General features: G+C 42.0%; 1 protein-coding gene across 1 annotated transcript in view; it reads right to left on the bottom strand.

Moving 5' to 3' along the window:
• The window catches only part of LOC137624547 (uncharacterized), a 90,259-nt gene that overhangs the window by 45,854 nt on the left and 26,131 nt on the right, over positions 1–18,274 (bottom strand). The window contains exons 3-5 of the mRNA XM_068355434.1: positions 12,283–12,444; positions 11,688–11,852; positions 10,454–10,607 (exon numbers count right to left, since the gene is read on the bottom strand). Coding sequence (XP_068211535.1) covers positions 10,454–10,607; positions 11,688–11,852; positions 12,283–12,444 — 481 coding nt within the window. The remainder of the gene's footprint in view (positions 1–10,453; positions 10,608–11,687; positions 11,853–12,282; positions 12,445–18,274) is intronic.

The raw sequence follows: 18,274 nt of genomic DNA, 5'->3' as shown, positions 1-18,274 counted from the left end.
ACTGGAATGAAAAATTCTGGAATACTGTGTGGTATCAAGCCTTACGAAAGTAACAGTAAGAGTGCTAGAATTAACTGCAACCATATACAGTACTGTGTAGTGAACAGTATAGTCAGGGGAGATCTGAATGTGAAGGATGATCAAGGACAAATCTTACACAACATACACAAAAAGCTAATAGAGTAACAGGGCCAAAGATTATAATCCAGATCAGGGAGAAGAAATTTAACAAACTGCATGTTTTTGAACCAATAAGTTAATATAAGAGTCAGCTACTGAAGACCTAACAGGATAAAAGTATATTATTCAAAGTATTCAAATATGGTAGAATAAATGAATAAAAACATTTTCATAAGGCACATTCTACACAGTATTCTAGAAGTTTTGTTCCAGCTGTGACCACATTGCGAAATGATCTTCCTAATCTTGCAGTGGAATCAATGGAAGTTCAGCAGAAGTTCAAACTTGACATTAAGTCTCTCTTCATAGTTTATATATGACAGATCTATTATTATATTGTAGCTAATCTTAAAATATCTCATATTTTCATTCATTACTTCTTATATGTAGTTTATTCATTTTCATATCTACTTTCCTCACTGGGCTATCTTTCTTGTTTGAGTCCTAGGGCTTGTAGCATCTTGCTTTTTCAACTAAGGTTGTAGCTTAGCTAGTAGTAATAATAATAATGATAAGCAAGTATCAAAAAGCCAAAAGACTTTCTCAATATATAAACCATTTTTTTATATAAGAAACAATAGGCTGGACGTTTTTCAAAAGCAAATATGTAATCTTAAATCACGGAATAAATGTACAAACAGTAATATCATCTGCATAAAAAACAAGCTTGTTTCCAAATAATAACAACATATGCATAAATAATATGAGAAGTAAAGGGTCAAGAACCATACACTGATTGTCTATCAAAAAGTATTCTTTGCAACCTTCTGGTTTAAAATTATATCATTTCTATGAATTCTAATTTTGAATAAAAAAAATTCTATCAAATGCAAGTGTCAACTGGACAGCCTCTGAGTAAAAAACATTAAAACTTTTCTCTCCTGCCAATATTTACTCCTCTCACTCCGAGGGATTGCTACACTGCCAACAGACTGCCATGTACCGAGAGAAAAGTGGCAAAAGATGTTCATAGGAAATCAAGCATCAATAAAAATTCAGATTTAATTGAGTCAAGCCCAGCTGTAAACCAAACCCCTCAACATCCTATCAAGATTGAAATGCATTTTTTTTTTTTTTTTTTTTTTTTTGTGTGTTGTCATTTCATGTTTGATTTGGTATTACTTGGTATGCCTACCTTTGATCATCTACATAGATATTGTCTTAAATGGTAGACGAACAAGTTACTGTATTTGAATACAGTAAAATCGATTCTCCTATATGTGTGGCTTGCCACAATTTCGACTCTCCTTAATCCTTTCATTGCTCTTATTTTGTGGACCTTGATTAGGATTGGGTGAATACGTATTTTAAATTAGCTAACGCTAAGCTAAAAGAAAGGGATACAAAGTGCAAGCAAAAACAATTGGGTAGGTCTAGCAATTACGATCACAATGTTTTGATGATGTGTTTGTTAAGAGCCTACCATGGGAGTTATCGATGACGAAATAGACGATAACAATGATTCCGATCTTTCTAATACTGAAGATTAGACAATCTCTCAGTATAAGATACAATTAATAATGTTTTGAAGTCTTGGATGTTGTTTCTGATAATTGTGCTTTTTTGGAATAATGTAATATTTTACATTATGCTAAAAATGGGAATTCCTTCAATTTAAATCACCAATAATATTCAATTAATATATTTCTACATATTGTTTATATCTCCAACCACAAAAGGTGGATAAGAATCTGTAGTAAAATGATATTTTAATTATAAAATAAATTTTTGAATATACTTACCCGGTGAATATATAATAGCTGCAACTCTGTTGCTCGACAGACACATACATAAAAAAACTCGCTAGGGATCGCTGTGCAGGTTGCGGGTGTGCCCACAAGCGCCAACTGTCGGCCAGATACCACTCTCAGATGTAAACAAAACCTTCAATTTCTTCTCATCCCACTGCGTCTCTATTGGGGAGGAAGGGAGGGTCATTTAATTTATATATTCACCGGGTAAGTATATTCAAAAATTTATTTTATAACTAAAATATCATTTTTAAATATTTAACTTAGCCAGTGAATATATAATAGCTGATTCACACCCAAGGAGGTGGGTAGAGACCAGAGTTAATTATGTTTACAGCGTATAAGCTAAGAGTTTTTTCATTTTGGCAGTTATCAATATAACAAAACCAAAATAAATAGGTACCTGGTGAGGAAGTTGACTTAGACGATTACTCTGCCTTGTAAGTCTGTCTTCCTCACGGAGCCCAGCGATCCTCTTAGGATGCTGACAGACTCCCAGGAGCTGAAGTATCAAGGGCTGCAACCCATACAACAGGACCTCATCAAACCCCTAATCTGGGCGCTCTCAAGAAATGACTTTGACCACCCGCCAAATCAATCAGGATGCGAAAGGCTTCTTAGCCTTCCGAACAACCCATAAAACAATATTAAAAACATTTCAAGAGACAGATTAAAAGGATATTGGAATTAGGGAAGTGTAGTGGTAGAACCCTCACCCACTACTGCACTCGCTGCAACGAATGGACCCAGTGTGTAGCAGTCCTCGTAAAGAGTCTGGACATCTTTTAAGTAAAATGACGCGAACACTGACTTGTTTCTCCAAGAAGTCGCGTCCATAATACTTTGCAGAGATTTATTTTGCTTGAAGGCCACGGAGGTTGCTATATCTCTAACTTCGTGCGTCTTAACCTTAAGCAAACATCGGTCTTTCTCATACAAGTGAGAACGAGCTTCTCGTATTAAAAAAATCTGATAAAATATGACAAAGAGTTCTTTGACATAGGCAATGAAGGTTTCTTAACTGAGCACCATAATGCCTCAGATTTCCCTCGTAATGACTTAGTACGAGCTAAATCGAACTTAAGAGCTCTAACAGGACATAATACTCTTTCCAGTTCGTTGCCTACGATCTCTGATAAGCAAGGAATATCAAAAGATTCAGGCCAAGAACGAGAAGGCAGTTCATTTTTGGCCAGGAAACCAAGTTGAAGTGAACAAGTGGCTTTTTTCTGTAGAAAAGCTGATGTTCTTACTGAAGGCATGAAGTTCACTGACCCTTTTAGCCGAAGCCAAGCACACTAGGAAAAGTGTCTTGAGGGTGAGATCCTTCAGGGAGGCTGAATGTAATGGCTCAAACCTGTCTGACATGAGGAACCTTAGGACCACGTCTAAGTTCCATCCAGGAGTTGCCAAACGACATTCCTTAGAGGTCTCGAAAGACTTAAGGAGATCTTGGAGATCTTTATTGTTGGAAAGATCTAAGCCTCTATGTCGCAAGACCTAAGCCAACATGCTCTTGTAGCCCTTAATCGTGGGAGCTGAAAGGGAGCGAACCTTTCTCAGATGTAAAAGAAAATCTGCGATTTGGGCTACAGAGGTACTGGACGAGGACACAGATGCTGACTTGCACCAGTCTCGAAAGACTTCCCACTTCGACTGGTATACTCTAATGGTAGAAGCTCTCCTAGCTCTTGCAATCGCACTGACTGCCTCCTTCGAAAAACCTCTAGCTCTTGAGAGTCTTTCGATAGTGTGAAGGAAGTCAGACGAAGAGCGGGGAGGCTTTGATGGACATTCTTTACGTGGGGCTGACGTAACAGATCTACCCTTAGAGGAAGACTTCTTGGAAAGTCTACCAGCCATTGAAGTACCTCGGTGAACCACTCTCTCGTGGGCCAGAGGGTAGCAACCAACGTCAACCTTGTCCCTCCGTGAGAGGCGAACTTCTGCAGTACCTTGTTGACTATCTTGAATGGTGGGAATGCATATAAGTCCATAAAAGACCAATCCAGTAGAAACGCGTCTATGTAGATTGCTTCTGTATCTAGGACTGGAGAGCAAAAGATTGGTAACCTTTTGGTCAACGAGGAGGCAAAGAGGTCTATGGTTGGTTGACCCCAAGAAGCCCAAAGACTCTTGCCCACGTCCTTGTGGAGGGTCCATTCCGTGGGTATCACCTGACCCCTCCGACTGAGACAGTCTGCCAGGACGTTCAAGTCCCCCTGGATGAATCTCGTCAACAGGGAGATGCCTCGAATTCTAGACCGTAAGAGAAGGTCCCTTGCGATCTCGAGCAGCGTGAAGGAGTGTGTGCCTCCTTGCTTGGAGATGTACGCCAAAGTTGTGGTGTTGTCTGAGTTGACCTCAACCACTTAGTTTCGAAGACGCTTCCTAATATCATCAAGGCCAAGTGGACTGCTAATAGCTCCTTGCCGTTGATGTGCATGCTCTTCTGACTTGATGTCCACAGACCAGCGCATTCCCGACCGTCCAGGGTCGCACCCAACCCAAACCCGACGCGTCTGAGGACAACACGTGGTTTGGGTTCTTGACTGCTAGGGATAGTCCCTCTCTCAGACTGATATTGCTGTCCCACCATTTCAGGCATGCCTTTATTGGTTCGGAGACTGAGAATGATACCGTCTCTAATGTCTTGTCCTAGTTCCAGTGAGAGGCTAGATGGAACCAGAGAGGCAGAAGGGTTAGTCTCCCTAGTGAGACAAACTGTTCCAGGGATGAGAGAGTCCCTACGAGACTGTTCCAACTCCTGACTGAATAAACGTTTTCTTTTCAGCATTAGTTGGACTTCGAGCAGGGCTTGACTGCGAATCTCCATCCCCAAAATAGAATAATCTGGGATGGGATCAGTTGGGACTTTTAGGTTGACCACAAGTCCCAACTCCCTGGCCAGACTAAACGTCCAATGTAGATCCTGCAGACAGTGAAGGCTGGACGATGCTCTGAGAAGCCAGTCGTCCAAGTACAGGGAGGCTCGGATCCCCCATAGCTCGAAACTGGTACCCCACATTCCTGTAAACAAACCTCAGAAACGGTTGGGAATCCGGGTGTATAGGAATGTGGAAGTATGCCTCCTGAAGGTCGAGAGAGACCATCCAGTCGCCTTCCATAAATGCTGTCAAGACAGCCTGGAAGACTTCATCGTGAAGTTTGTCTTGACAATGAACACATTGAGCGCACTTGCCTCTTACGTACTCCTGCAGTGAACATGGCTGCCAAATCATGGAGCCATCCCTGAGGGACTTGTTCCTGCAGAGAACGTGGCTGTCAGATCATTGGAGCCATCCCTGAAAGCCTTGTTTATGCATGACATAATTGTACAGCAAAACTTCAAAGGCTCGAAAACAGCTGTGAAGTTGACCTGTAAAATCTTGGAGCGTCTCATGGCCAGGCGCCAGGGAGAGTCTATGAGGTTTGAGAAGTCTATCTGGGCAGAGGCAGGAACTCCCAAGCCGAGAACTTCTCTCGTGTCATATCAGACTCTCGCTCTATAAGCCAGTTTAAAAGAAGGAAAAGCAAAGGCTGTATCCCCCAAACTCCTCCTGGTGATAAACCAGTCGCCTAGCAAACGTAAAGCTCTCTAGGAGAGCGAGAGAGTACTAGCTTATAAAACAACGGCTTCGAAGTAGCTAGGCCTAGTGTAAGCTCTGACGTTTAGGCGAACGAGGAGCAGCAGTTACAAAAAGATCCGGACAAAGATCCTTAAAAATCAGCATGATTTATTTAAAGTCCATAGAGGGCTAAGCAGCTTTAGGCTCCTCTCCGTCTGACAGAGTCCTCAAGGGAATATCAGTAGGAGGGGGAACAGCAACTTCCTCATCTGAAGGAACCTTGTCCGATAAAAGCTGAGTCTCAAGCAAGGGAGAGACCTACCGTGGTGGCAATGCTTTACAAGCAGAGTCCACACGCACTGGTGCATTAGTAGCGGACCAGGACGCAACGTCATGTAACTGCTTGACAGTCTGTGAACTGTCAACAACAACAGGTGCGAGAGACCAGGACGCAATGTCATGTAACTGCTTGATAGTCTGTGAACTGTCAACAACAACAGGTGCGTGAGGACGCGCAGCGTCCACTCGAGACTGCTTTGACCGCCTAGACTGAGCAGTCAAAACAACTCTAGAATGCGGAGATTGACGCTCAGCGTCAAAACAAGTCAACTCCGATTGTTAGCGAACGTCCTGAACGTCAACAGGAGCATCAGCAAGTGGCCTAACGTCCAAATGTGGCTGAAAATCCACACGAGACCGCATCGAGTGTGGTTCTAAACAACCTGACTGACGTGACTTAGCTACGCCAACGTTAACAGGACGCACAAAGGAACGTTAGGGTGGCTGAAAGCCAGGATCTCGATGAGATAAACGGCTAGGCTCAACGGACTAATCGGCAGAATAGTCTTCCATAAGGGAGGCAAGCTTATTCTGCATGTCTTGCCGTACAACCCATTTAGGATCAACGGAAATGGTTGCGGTAAGAGACGAGGGTAACGTCTGTGACCGCAAAACCTTGCCAACAAAAAGACTCTCGGAGTCTGTGTTACGCTTTTGTTAGGCGGCGAGCAGTCTTCCGATGACTGCATAGGGTCAGAGCTGTCCTAATGGTTGTAACCAGGACGCTGGACTTGTCCTGAAAGGACTGACTTTCGCTTAAGGGCCTCGAAACCTTGTTTCAGGTTTCTTATGCGAAAAGCCTTCGGATGACGAGGAGAAAATCGTCTCTCTCGCCTTATGGTAGGGGTGATCTTGGTAAGATACACCCGATACCATAGAGGGAACGTCTGTTCGCTGATCAAGGCCTCTCGAACCCATAAGTCGTACGACATTACTTCTCCCCTGGGCTTGGGAGCTTGCAAGAGGTCCCGGACTAGGCGAACGACAGGCACGAACAGACGAACCCTCGGTCGCAACACTGATAACACTTTGCGCAATATCACTTTATCACTACGATTTTCTGTTTTGCACTTATTTCACTGAAATCAAAACTTTTACTGATTTCTACCTGAAGCACGCAATTCTACCCTCATCAAAAGGTAGTAATTGCGAAATCAGTCGTATAATGCAAGCACATTAATACCAGCAAAAAACAGTAAACATATTTTAAGATAAAAAATTCAGTGGCTGGGGAAGAGACTAAACACTAGTTCATTCAAAACTATGTTTTCAATCTCTCAACGTACATTGCCTGGGGACGAAAATAAAAAACTAAAAACGTTTTATCCTTTCTCCCCGTACAGAGACTAGGGACGAGAGTAACTCAAGAACAACGTTACCCGCTTGAACGGAACGTTTTCTCTCCTCTCTCTCCCTCCGTCTCTATCTTTCTCTCTCTCTCTCTCTCTTGATTTCGCACCTAAGAGAAGAGCCCACTTACGTTTCGTCAAAAAAACATGTTATTTGACCAAAGGAAAAAACTGAAAGATTTTTCAATTAAAAAGTTCCTTTAAAATAGAATTTAAAACATTTAAGCTTTGAAAGAAGAATGAACAAAACGTCAGAATCGATTTACTCTTTCTGCAAAGTGAAACCGTGATACTCTCTCTCTCTATCGTAACGATAGAGCGCAAACTGCGTAGCATAAATAAACTAAACGTTAGTTCATCTTTGAAACAGTACGAAGACTATTCAAAGAAAATCTTTCATAAAATATTTATTAAAAAATATTCATTTAAAAAGTTTTAAATCATTAGCTCTTAAAAGCTATTTACGATTGAAAGGGCTCAACATTGTTTAACTTCGGTTTCCAAGTTAGGACCGCCTACTCTCAGGAAAGGTCGCATATAAACAAATCATTAAAATTTATTTTTATGTTTATTATAAATGGAAAGTTAATCGAAGAGGCCTAATAAAGGCGGTGAGATATAAAATATATAGAGGAAAATCTATAATTAATTTATAACGTGCTAAGATAATTACTAAAAGCCTAAACACACTTCCGTCTAAGGGAAGGGTCGGCCATTTAAAAGTCAAAGAAAGTCCATACTCTCTTTGTCATCAAAAATTAAATCTATCCAAAAACGAGTTCAAGGATTTATTTGAAGAAAAACACCTGTACTGCGAAATCTCAAACCAAATTAAAGTACTTCACCAAATATGATGGGAAAGACTCCAGGTTCAACAGCGAGTAAAAGTACGTCTTGTCGACACGTCGACAGAGAAGAAATTGAAGGTTTTGTTTACATCTGAGAGTGGTATCTGGCCGACAGTTGGCGCTGGTGGGGACACCCGCAACCTGCATAGCGATCGCTCGCGAGTTTTTTTATGTATGTGTCTGTCGAGCAACAGAGTTGCAGCTATTATATATTCACCGGCTAAGTTAAATATTTAAAAATAGTTATTTCTACGGGACATACAAATCCTCGTCCTTTAATTAGGGAGATTATTTCAGAGCATGCAGTTATTCAACTGGTGAGGGTGCGGGGCCTGTCAAACTTACCTGGTACAATATTCATTTTCTCAAGTTCCTCCAAGAAGTGAATGTTGGTTATTAATTATGGAGAGGAAGCAAAATGCTCATTGCCGGGAGAGGGTTGGAATCAGCAGACGGTTGGTCTAAGTAGCAGCAGATATATACTTCCTCTGTGCTTGGGGGCATGACTGTTCACAGGCATCCCCATGTGCTGAGTGTAAGTCATGGCCTCCAGTACAGTGGTGGGTCTTCACCCTGAGGGGAAGAAGCAAGCAGGGCTTTCGTAGAAGTTAGATTGGGTAATGCCCTAGAAACTGGTGGAATCTTTTACAGTTTCTGTTCTCCTCAAGGGATTTGTCTCCTACTGTCGATCCTGTGCATACGTCGCCGGATCATTCCCAGGGGAGTACGATACAGGGGTCTAGTGTCTTCTGATCTACATCAGCAAGCTTTCAGGCTAGCTTGCATGGGGAACCCCAAACGTTCATCACTTTCTGTGAGGTGTTAGCCTTCAGAGGTTGAACTCCTCGACCTTGGCTGTCAGGCAGTCTGCAGACATCGTGTTGCTCTAAGGAAGTCGTGGTTTCCTTAGGTTTTTCAGATAGGCCCACCATTACCTGAGGGAATTGGTAGCAGAGGCTAACTCCCCTCCCGGTTCCCCTGTGCTTGTGTGTGTCTGGAGTGTTTCTGGTGATGCCAGTGGAGAAGGGCTTGGTGGTTCTTCTAGTGTCAGGGAGCCTGATGGTTTCCCCCTTAGCACTAGAAGACGGGTAAGTTTATTCCTTTCCCAGTGATCCTCACCCCTTCTGCTGTGGAAGTTGCCCTGACCATTACGCCCGGGGTCCAGGCTTGTTGCCCTCCCTCAGGATCAGTGGTTATGTCTCTTTCTGGCTTTGTAAGATGATCCATAGAGCATGTGTCTTTGACTGTCAAGAGTTGAGGTGCCAGCTAGGACCAGAACTCAAGAAGTCACGGGCTTTAACCCCCTAACTACCCTTCATGAGAAACCCGTCAGTGGGCCAAGTGTTGAAGGCCAGTGTCTGGATGCCAGACCACTTTCTCTGCCTTTTTCTTGGAAGAGTACCTGCACATCCCTTGACACCTTTGTATTTGGACCTGTTGTGGCTGCTCAATTAGTTGTGTAACCAGCCCAGCTATCTTACAGGACAAGGATACACTAATCTATGGTAGCACGTAGAAGTAAGTCTGGAATGAATGGTAGTATGACTGGCTCTTCTCTTTCCTCTTTCTGTCCCTCCTTATGGGAACAAAGTAGCCAAATTAATACATGCTGGTTGAACCAGACTAGTGAGTTTCACTTCAGCACTCTATTCTTTAAGTTTAAAGAATTATCTATCCCTATCCTCCTTTAACGAATGCGACGATGGTGGATCTTATACCAACCCATTAATCTTCGCTTGGAATTTGTTTCTAACTGACATCCCCCTCAAGGGAAAGGGAACTCCAGTATTGATAAGATACATGGATACATGTACAACTCAGGTTTTATTGGTCTTTCATCCATATGAAAGGCAAATAGGGGGTGGCAATAGTCCTCGCTTAGCTTTTCAATAGATCAAGTGTTGATCACTTCCGAGAAAGAAATCAAACCTTCCAATTAGGGTTACAGGGGACCTCCAATCCACCAAGCAGTGCATGTTCCTAATTAAAGGATGAGGGTCTGTATGTCGTGAAGGTACAAATAACAAATTTTTAAAGACTTTTGTATTTTTCCTAGCCATATAACCCCGAGTCCTTTAATCCAACTTCCCTCTTCAACCACCTGCCTCAGTCCTTGTTATCCAAGTTTAATGACTGATTTCAGGTAGCACTGAAGTAATCTTCTTCATTAAAGGACTTAGGTTTGTATGGGTAGGAAAAATACAAATTATATTAAAAATTGTATGGGTAGGAAAAATACAAATTATATTAAAAATTTGTTATATTGTACTTAAATGGCTCAAAATCTGGATATTCTTTATAACTGATATCTTGAAATTGAGTGGCATGTAATGATGATATATAAAAGTGTTATTGTTAATAAACGGTACAGTAAATGTTTTTCTTTACCAACATATGAAAATTTAAGAAATGCTCACCAGACCCCATGTAGACTTTGAAATCTCGGTCATCTTTGGTTAATGTTGATGCTTCAAGATGCAGAGCATCCTCATCTAAGACATTCTCTATTCCTCCCTGAAGTGTGTCCTGTTTCACTATGGCTAAAGTCCTCATGTACTTGTTAGTGACAACCTGCACAAAACACAGAATGCATGTACTAAAATCATTCTGCTCTATTCAGCTTACATATGTTATGAAAGCCAATCATCAATTATTTACAAATAATGAACTTGTTCTTATGAATATTTGCCACTGGTTCATTTTGATATCAAGCAAACAGTGAACACATGGCCTTGTTTTTAAAATATTTAAGCCAGCTTCAATTTCACTGATACAAACTCAACATGTCAAGTTAAATAAATGAACTGAAAGCTAATCTCTATTAAAAACAAAAACAAAGGCAGTTTTTATAAACATAATAGGTACTCAAAGCTCAAACTACTACCAATGAAATTAGCATATTAATTTTAATATCCTGCATCATTTAAACTTTATTTACCATGAACCAAGAAACTGCCATTTCCTTTACATGAATATCAATGATAATAACAGTGAATTGGATGGTAAGAAAAAAAAAAGATGTCCAATTTTCATTAATCTTTTCTTAAAACTAATCACCAGGTTAGAGTAACCCCAAAAGCACATATCTCCACCAACACTATTATCTTTTCAATATGACATTTATGTGCTAGTTGGAAGGAGGGCACTTGAGCAAAATTAAAAGACCAGCAAAACAATTATTTTATCAAAATCACGTGACTACATTCAAGGAATGCTTCTGCACCTAAGCTCTATGCTTGTCATGTTTATCCAACTGATAATCTCTCAAGATGATTTTGTTAGGAAAATTATTACTTCCTAGAATAGTTCTCTAAATCATACATAATCTTCAAGAATCTTACTTTAGTTTGACCATATATTTCTCGTGTTGAGCAATACAAAAACCCACCTTAAAGAAGGTGGATGTTCTTGACACTACTGTACTTCTTACCTTGATAGCTACTGATAATTCTGACCTCATGAGTATGGATAAGTCTATAAAGAGGTAAGATTTAATTCTTTGACTTTTAAATACTTTTGTATCAAATTAACATAGGCTACTGAGGGATGTTCACAAGAAGAAAAACATTGTTAATTTCTTTCAAAATCATCAACACATAAGATAGTAAGCAGCCAACAAAATATTACGGATTATATCTTTAGGTATCCTACCTGTTTCATGCTTATAAGCTGTCCTTCCAAGGAATCTATATCATCTATAAGTTTATAGCATTTTCTGCAGACTATACTAGAGTGAATAAACTTATGTTGTATTTCTTGATTTACAATATTACTTAACAGAACGTGGACTTCAATCTGTCGGTGAGATGTTTTTGCCTGTAAAAGGAAAAATAGCGTATCATTTATGGATGTCATCTTAAACAAAAATACGACAAGTGATGATAACATTTAAACATAAAGAAATACCCGGTAACTCTTTCAACATAACTTATGCTTGAGACAACAAACTACTTAACTTAAAATATTGGGGATTGATATTCTAAAAGTAGGGTATCCTTACATTTAGACTTCCCCGTGGCTCATGAATACAGGCTCCAAAAGTTACATAGTTCTTAACAAATACAGTATTGCTGATGATGAAATGAAAACTACTGTATGAAATTAATGACTCTGACATAATCTTTTCAACCAGTCTCAACTCAGAGCACTTGCTCTCCACTGTAACATTGAGAGTCAGATAACCATTTGTTTCTAGTATTCTTTCATGTTAATGAAAACTTCACAAAATAAAGTATCAAGCCTTTACCTTTTCAGAAAATAACTCCATAGCACCTCTTGCTGAGACTCCAAGTTTTGCATTACAAACAAGACAATGTGGACTGCTGTTCCCCAATAAAACTTTTGGGTCTGGATCAAGTGGATCATGCTCTTGTTCTTCATGGAGAGGACCTCCATCATCTCCCTCCAGCTTAATGAAAAATAAAAGAAAATTACTGTAAAAATAATCAATTTTATTTAAAGGCAACCAGTGAAATAAGAAATCATTGTTATAGAGAATTAATGCAATAACCATTGAGAAAAATTATAAAAGTTGAAGAGGAATCAGACAAATCTCTGGTCATAGTACAGTAAATGTACTGTATAATAATTCAATATTACCCAAGTCTCAATATTCTTTTTCTTCAGCTTTTACCCATTTTTAAATGGGGTTAATTTCTTATCAATCCTCTCTGACTCCCTCTGTCCTTCGTATCTTGATATCTTATCCCTATCTCCCACATGTAATGTGGTTTGCTGACTTCCCATTTGAGCATTGTCCTTTCCCTTCTTGTCCTTCCATCCACCTTTATGGTTTTCTTATATTCATATAACTTGAACAAACCACTATACATAGTCTTTTTGCAGATGATTCTTTGATAACTCCACTACTCTGATTGCTTCTCTAATAAGAGTAAGTTCTGATCCACCGTATCTATTTTCAGGACTCTGCACATCCCTCAAAAAATCCTCATCTTTGCCTAATCAATTTTTCATACTTGAACCTTTTTTATCAGGTACATCTTAGAAACAATAACCAATGCTAATCTAAATACACTTTTATATGACTATCCTTTCACCTTTGCACCGATCCTCTTATTGCACAGCATTCCTGATACCTTGATTGTAGTGGCCTGTAGGTAACGTCCTTGCCTGGTGATCGCCAGACTGGCATCCGAGTTCCGCTCAAACTCGCTAGTTCCTTTGGTCGCTGCAACCAACCTTGTGAGCTAAGGATGGGGAGTTTGAAGAAGCCTGTAGGTCTATCTGCTGAATCATCACCAGCCATTGCCTGGCCCTCCTTGGTCCTAGCTCAGGTAGGGAGCGGGCTTGGATGCTGATCATATGTATATATGGTCAGTCTCTAGGGCATTGTCCAGCTTGATAGGGCAATGTCACTGTCCCTTGCCTCTGCCATTTATGAGCGGCCTTTAAACCCTTCCCCAGTTCATTTTAGCATACTGTATTCTCTTCATAACTATTTGTTAGATATAATTTCTCAATTATGTCTTAAGACCTAAAAATGACAAGTTTGGAAGTTATATGCATTCTTCCTGACTATACAAACATGAGCTCTTTACTATGGATATAGATGTTAGCACAAGCTGGCATACGACTATAAAACTTTTAACAAAGTGTCATCAACTGTTCTGGTTGTTACCAGTGGTACCACCCCTCACTCACTCACACCTTCTTCACTTTGATTACAGCCAGGACTTTCTTTGGGGGCAGGTAATGGTAGGTAAACTATGAGTAAAGAACTCAAGTTTGTGTAGTTAAGAAAAATACATATCACTTCTAAAATGACAAATTCGGAGATAATATATTTTAATTATAAAATAAATTTTTGAATATACTTACCCGGTGAATATATAATAGCTGCAACTCTGTTGCTCGACAGACAAAAAACAGTAAAAACTCGCCAGCGATCGCTATACAGGTTGCGGGTGTGCCCACCAGCGCCAACTGTCGGCCAGATACCACTCTCGATGTAAACAAAGACTCAATTTCTTCTCATCCCACTGCGTCTCTATTGGGGAGGAAGGGAGGGTCGTTTAATTTATATATTCACGGGGTAAGTATATTAAAAAATTTATTTTATAATTAAAATATCATTTTTAAATATTTAACTTAGCCGGTGAATATATAATAGCTGATTTACACCCAAGGAGGTGGGTAGAGACCAGTTAAATATGTTTACATCGTACAAGCTAAGAGTTTTTATTTCATTTTGGAAGTTATCAATATAACAAAAACAAAATAAATAGGTACCTGGTAAGGAAGTCGACTTAGACGATTACTCTGCCTTGTAAGTACGTCTTCCTTACGGAGCCTCGCGATCCTCTTAGGATGCTGACAGACCCCTAGGAGCTGAAGTATCAAGGGCTGCAACCCATACAACAGGACCTCATCAAACCCCTAATCTGGGCGCTCTCAAGAAATGACTTTGACCACCCGCCAAATCAACCAGGCAGGATGCGAAAGGCTTCTTAGCCTTCCGGACAACCCATAAAAAACAACATTAAAAACATTTCAAGAGACAGATTAAAAGGATATGGAATTAGGGAATTGTAGTGGTTGAGCCCTCACCCACTACTGCACTCGCTGCTACGAATGGTCCCAGTGTGTAGCAGTTCTCGTAAAGAGACTGGACATCTTTCAAGTAAAATGACGCGAACACTGACTTGCTTCTCCAATAGGTTGCGTCCATTATACTTTGCAGAGATCTATTTTGCTTAAAGGCCACGTAAGTTGCTACAGCTCTAACTTCGTGCGTCTTAACCTTAAACAAAGATCGGTCTTCCTCACTCAGATGTGAATGAGCTTCTCGTATTAACAATCTGATAAAGTATGACAAAGCATTCTTTGACATAGGCAAGGATGGTTTCTTAACTGAACACCATAAAGCTTCAGATTGGCCTCGTAAAGGTTTAGTACGATCTAAATAGAACTTAAGAGCTCTAACAGGGCATAAGACTCTTTCTAGTTCATTGCCTACGATCTCCGATAAGCTGGGAATATCGAAAGATTTAGGCCAAGGCCGAGAAGGTAGCTCATTTTTGGCTAGAAAACCAAGTTGCAGCGAACAAGTGGCTTTTTCCGACGAAAATCCGATGTTCTTGCTGAAGGCATGAATCTCACTGACTCTTTTAGCCGAGGCTAAGCATACCAGGAAAAGAGTCTTAAGAGTGAGATCTTTCAGGGAGGCTGACTGTAAAGGCTCAAACCTGTATGACATGAGGAATCTTAGTACCACGTCTAAATTCCACCCAGGAGTAGCCAAACGACGCTCCTTAGTGGTCTCAAAAGACTTAAGGAGGTCTTGCAGATCTTTATTGTTGGAAAGATCTAAGCCTCTATGCCGGAAGACCGATGCCAACATGCTTCTGTAGCCCTTGATAGTGGGAGCTGAAAGGGATCGTCCTTTTCTCAGGTATAAGAGAAAATCAGCTATTTGGGCTACAGAGGTACTGGTCGAGGATACAGAAACTGACTTGCACCAGTCTCGGAAGACTTCCCACTTCGATTGGTAGACTCTAATGGTAGACGCTCTCCTTGCTCTAGCAATCGCACTGGCTGCCTCCTTCGAAAAGCCTCTAGCTCTCGAGAGTCTTTCGATAGTCTGAAGGCAGTCAGACGAAGAGCATGGAGGCTTTGGTGTACCTTCTTTACGTGTGGCTGACGTAGAAGGTCTACTCTTAGAGGAAGACTTCTGGGAACGTCTACTAGCCATCGAAGTACCTCAGAGGAAGACTTCTGGGAACGTCTACTAGCCATCGAAGTACCTCGGTGAACCATTCTCTCGCGGGCCAGAGGGGAGCAACTAACGTCAACCTTGTCCCTTCGTGAGAGGCGAACTTCTGCAGTACCTTGTTGACAATCTTGAACGGTGGGAATGCGTAGAGATCCAGATGTGACCAATCTAGGAGGAAGGCATCTATATGTATTGCTGCTGGGTCCGGGACTGGAGAGCAATAGATTGGAAGCCTCTTGGTCAGCGAGGTTGCAAAGATATCTATGGTTGGTTGACCCCAAGTGGCCCAAAGTCTCTTGCACACATCCTTGTGGAGGGTCCATTCGGTTGGAATTACTTGCCCTTTCCGACTGAGACAATCTGCTATGACGTTCAAGTCGCCCTGGATGAACCTCGTTACTAGGGAGATGTCTTGACCTTTTGACCAGATGAGCAGGTCCCTTGCGATCTCGTACAACGTCAGTGAGTGGGTACCTCCTTGTTTGGAGATGTACGCCAAGGCCGTGGTGTTGTCCGAGTTTACTTCCACCACTTTGCCTCGAAGGAGATACTCGAAGCTTTTCAAGGCCAGATGAACTGCCAACAGCTCCTTGCAGTTGATATGCATGCTCCTCTGACTCGAGTTCCACAGACCTGAGCATTCCCGACCGTCCAGCGTCGCGCCCCAGCCCAAGTCCGATGCGTCCGAGAAGAGAACGTGGTTGGGTATCTGAACAGCCAGGGGAAGACCCTCTCTTAGGTTGATATTGTCCTTCCACCAAGTCAGAAAAGACTTTATCTTTCCGGAAATCGGGATCGAGACCGCCTCTAGCGTCTTGTCCTTTTTCCAGTGAAAAGCCAGATGGAATTGAAGAGGACGGAGGTGTAGTCTTCCTAGTGATACAAATTGCTCCAGGGATGACAGCGTCCCTACCAGACTCATCCACAGCCTGACTGAGCAGCGTTCTTTCTTCAGCATCTTCTGGATGGATAGCAGGGCTTGATCTATTCTGGGGGCCGACGGAAAAGCCCGAAAAGCTTGACTGTGAATCTCCATCCCTAAATACAGAATAGTTTGGGATGGGACCAGCTGCGACTTTTCCAAATTGACTAGGAGTCCCAATTCCTTGGTCAGATCTAGAGTCCACTTGAGATCCTTCAGACAGCGACGACTGGAAGAGGCTCTGAGAAGCCAGTCGTCCAAATAAAGGGAGGCTCGGATGTCCGATAAGTGGAGGAATTTGGCCACATTCCTCATCAGCCTCGTAAATACGAGAGGAGCTGTGCTTAGGCCAAAGCACAAGGCCCGAAACTGGTAAACCACATCTTCGAAGACGAATCTCAGAAAAGGTTGGGAGTCTGAGTGAATGGGGATGTGGAAGTAGGCGTCCCTTAGGTCTAGCGAGACCATCCAGTCTTCCTTTCTGACCGCTGCTAAGACTGACTTTGTGGTCTCCATGGAAAACTTCGTCTTTGTGACAAAGACATTCAGAGCACTGACGTCTAGCACCGGTCTCCAACCTCCTGTCTTCTTTGATACTAGGAAGAGACGGTTGTAAAACCCCGGTGATTGAAGGTCCGAGACTTTGACCACCGCTCCCTTCTCTAGCAAAAGAGACACTTTCAGTTTCAGGGCTTGTCTCTTTTATTCCTCTCTGTACCTGGGAGAGAGATCGATGGGGGACGTTGCTAGAGGGGGTTTGCGTACAAAAGGGATTTTGTACCCCTCTCTGAGTAACTTCACAGATTGTTGATCTGCGCCTCTCTTCTCCCAGACTTGCCAGAAGTTCTTGAGTCTGGCTCCTACTGCTGTCTGAAGTTGCGGGCAGTCAGACTCTGCCCTTAGAGGACTTGGATCCTTTCCTCTTCCCTCGCTTCCCTTCGGCAAGAGCACCTCCTCTGCTGGAGGCTCTGCCACGAAAGGGCGGAATAAAGCGAGACGCTGGAGTGTCTATCCTCGGTCTAGCAGACAATGTAGGCAAAGGGGGAGCTTTGCGAGCCGAGGACGCAACTAGATCGTGGGTGTCCTTCTGAACTAAAGATAAGGCAATTTCCTTTACCAATACTTCAGGAAACAGGCACTTGGAAAGGGGAGCAAAGAGTAGCTCAGATCTTTGGCATGGCGTCACTCCAGCAGACAGGAAAGAACATAGAGACTCTCGCTTCTTCAGGACTCCGGACGTGAATGAGGCGGCTAGCTCGTTGGACCCATCACGGACGGCCTTGTCCATGCAGGACATAATGAGCAAGGAAACATCCTTATCTGCAGAAGAGATTTTCCTGCTCAGGGCTCCTAGGCACCAGTCTAGGAAGTTAAAGACTTCGAAAGCCCTAAATATACCTTTAAGAAAGTGGTCCAGGTCCGATGGTGACCAACAAATCTTCGAGCGTCTCATGGCAAGGCGGCGGGGAGAGTCTACAAGACTTGAGAAGTCGCCCTGGGCAGAGGCAGGAACTCCCAAGCCGAGAACTTCTCCCGTGGCATACCAGACGCTCGATCTAGACGAGAGTTTAGATGGGGAAAAGG

This window comes from Palaemon carinicauda, chromosome 31 (genome assembly GCF_036898095.1).
Source record: "Palaemon carinicauda isolate YSFRI2023 chromosome 31, ASM3689809v2, whole genome shotgun sequence".
NCBI lineage: Eukaryota > Metazoa > Arthropoda > Malacostraca > Decapoda > Palaemonidae > Palaemon > Palaemon carinicauda.
This window is presented reverse-complemented; position numbering and strand designations above follow the sequence as displayed.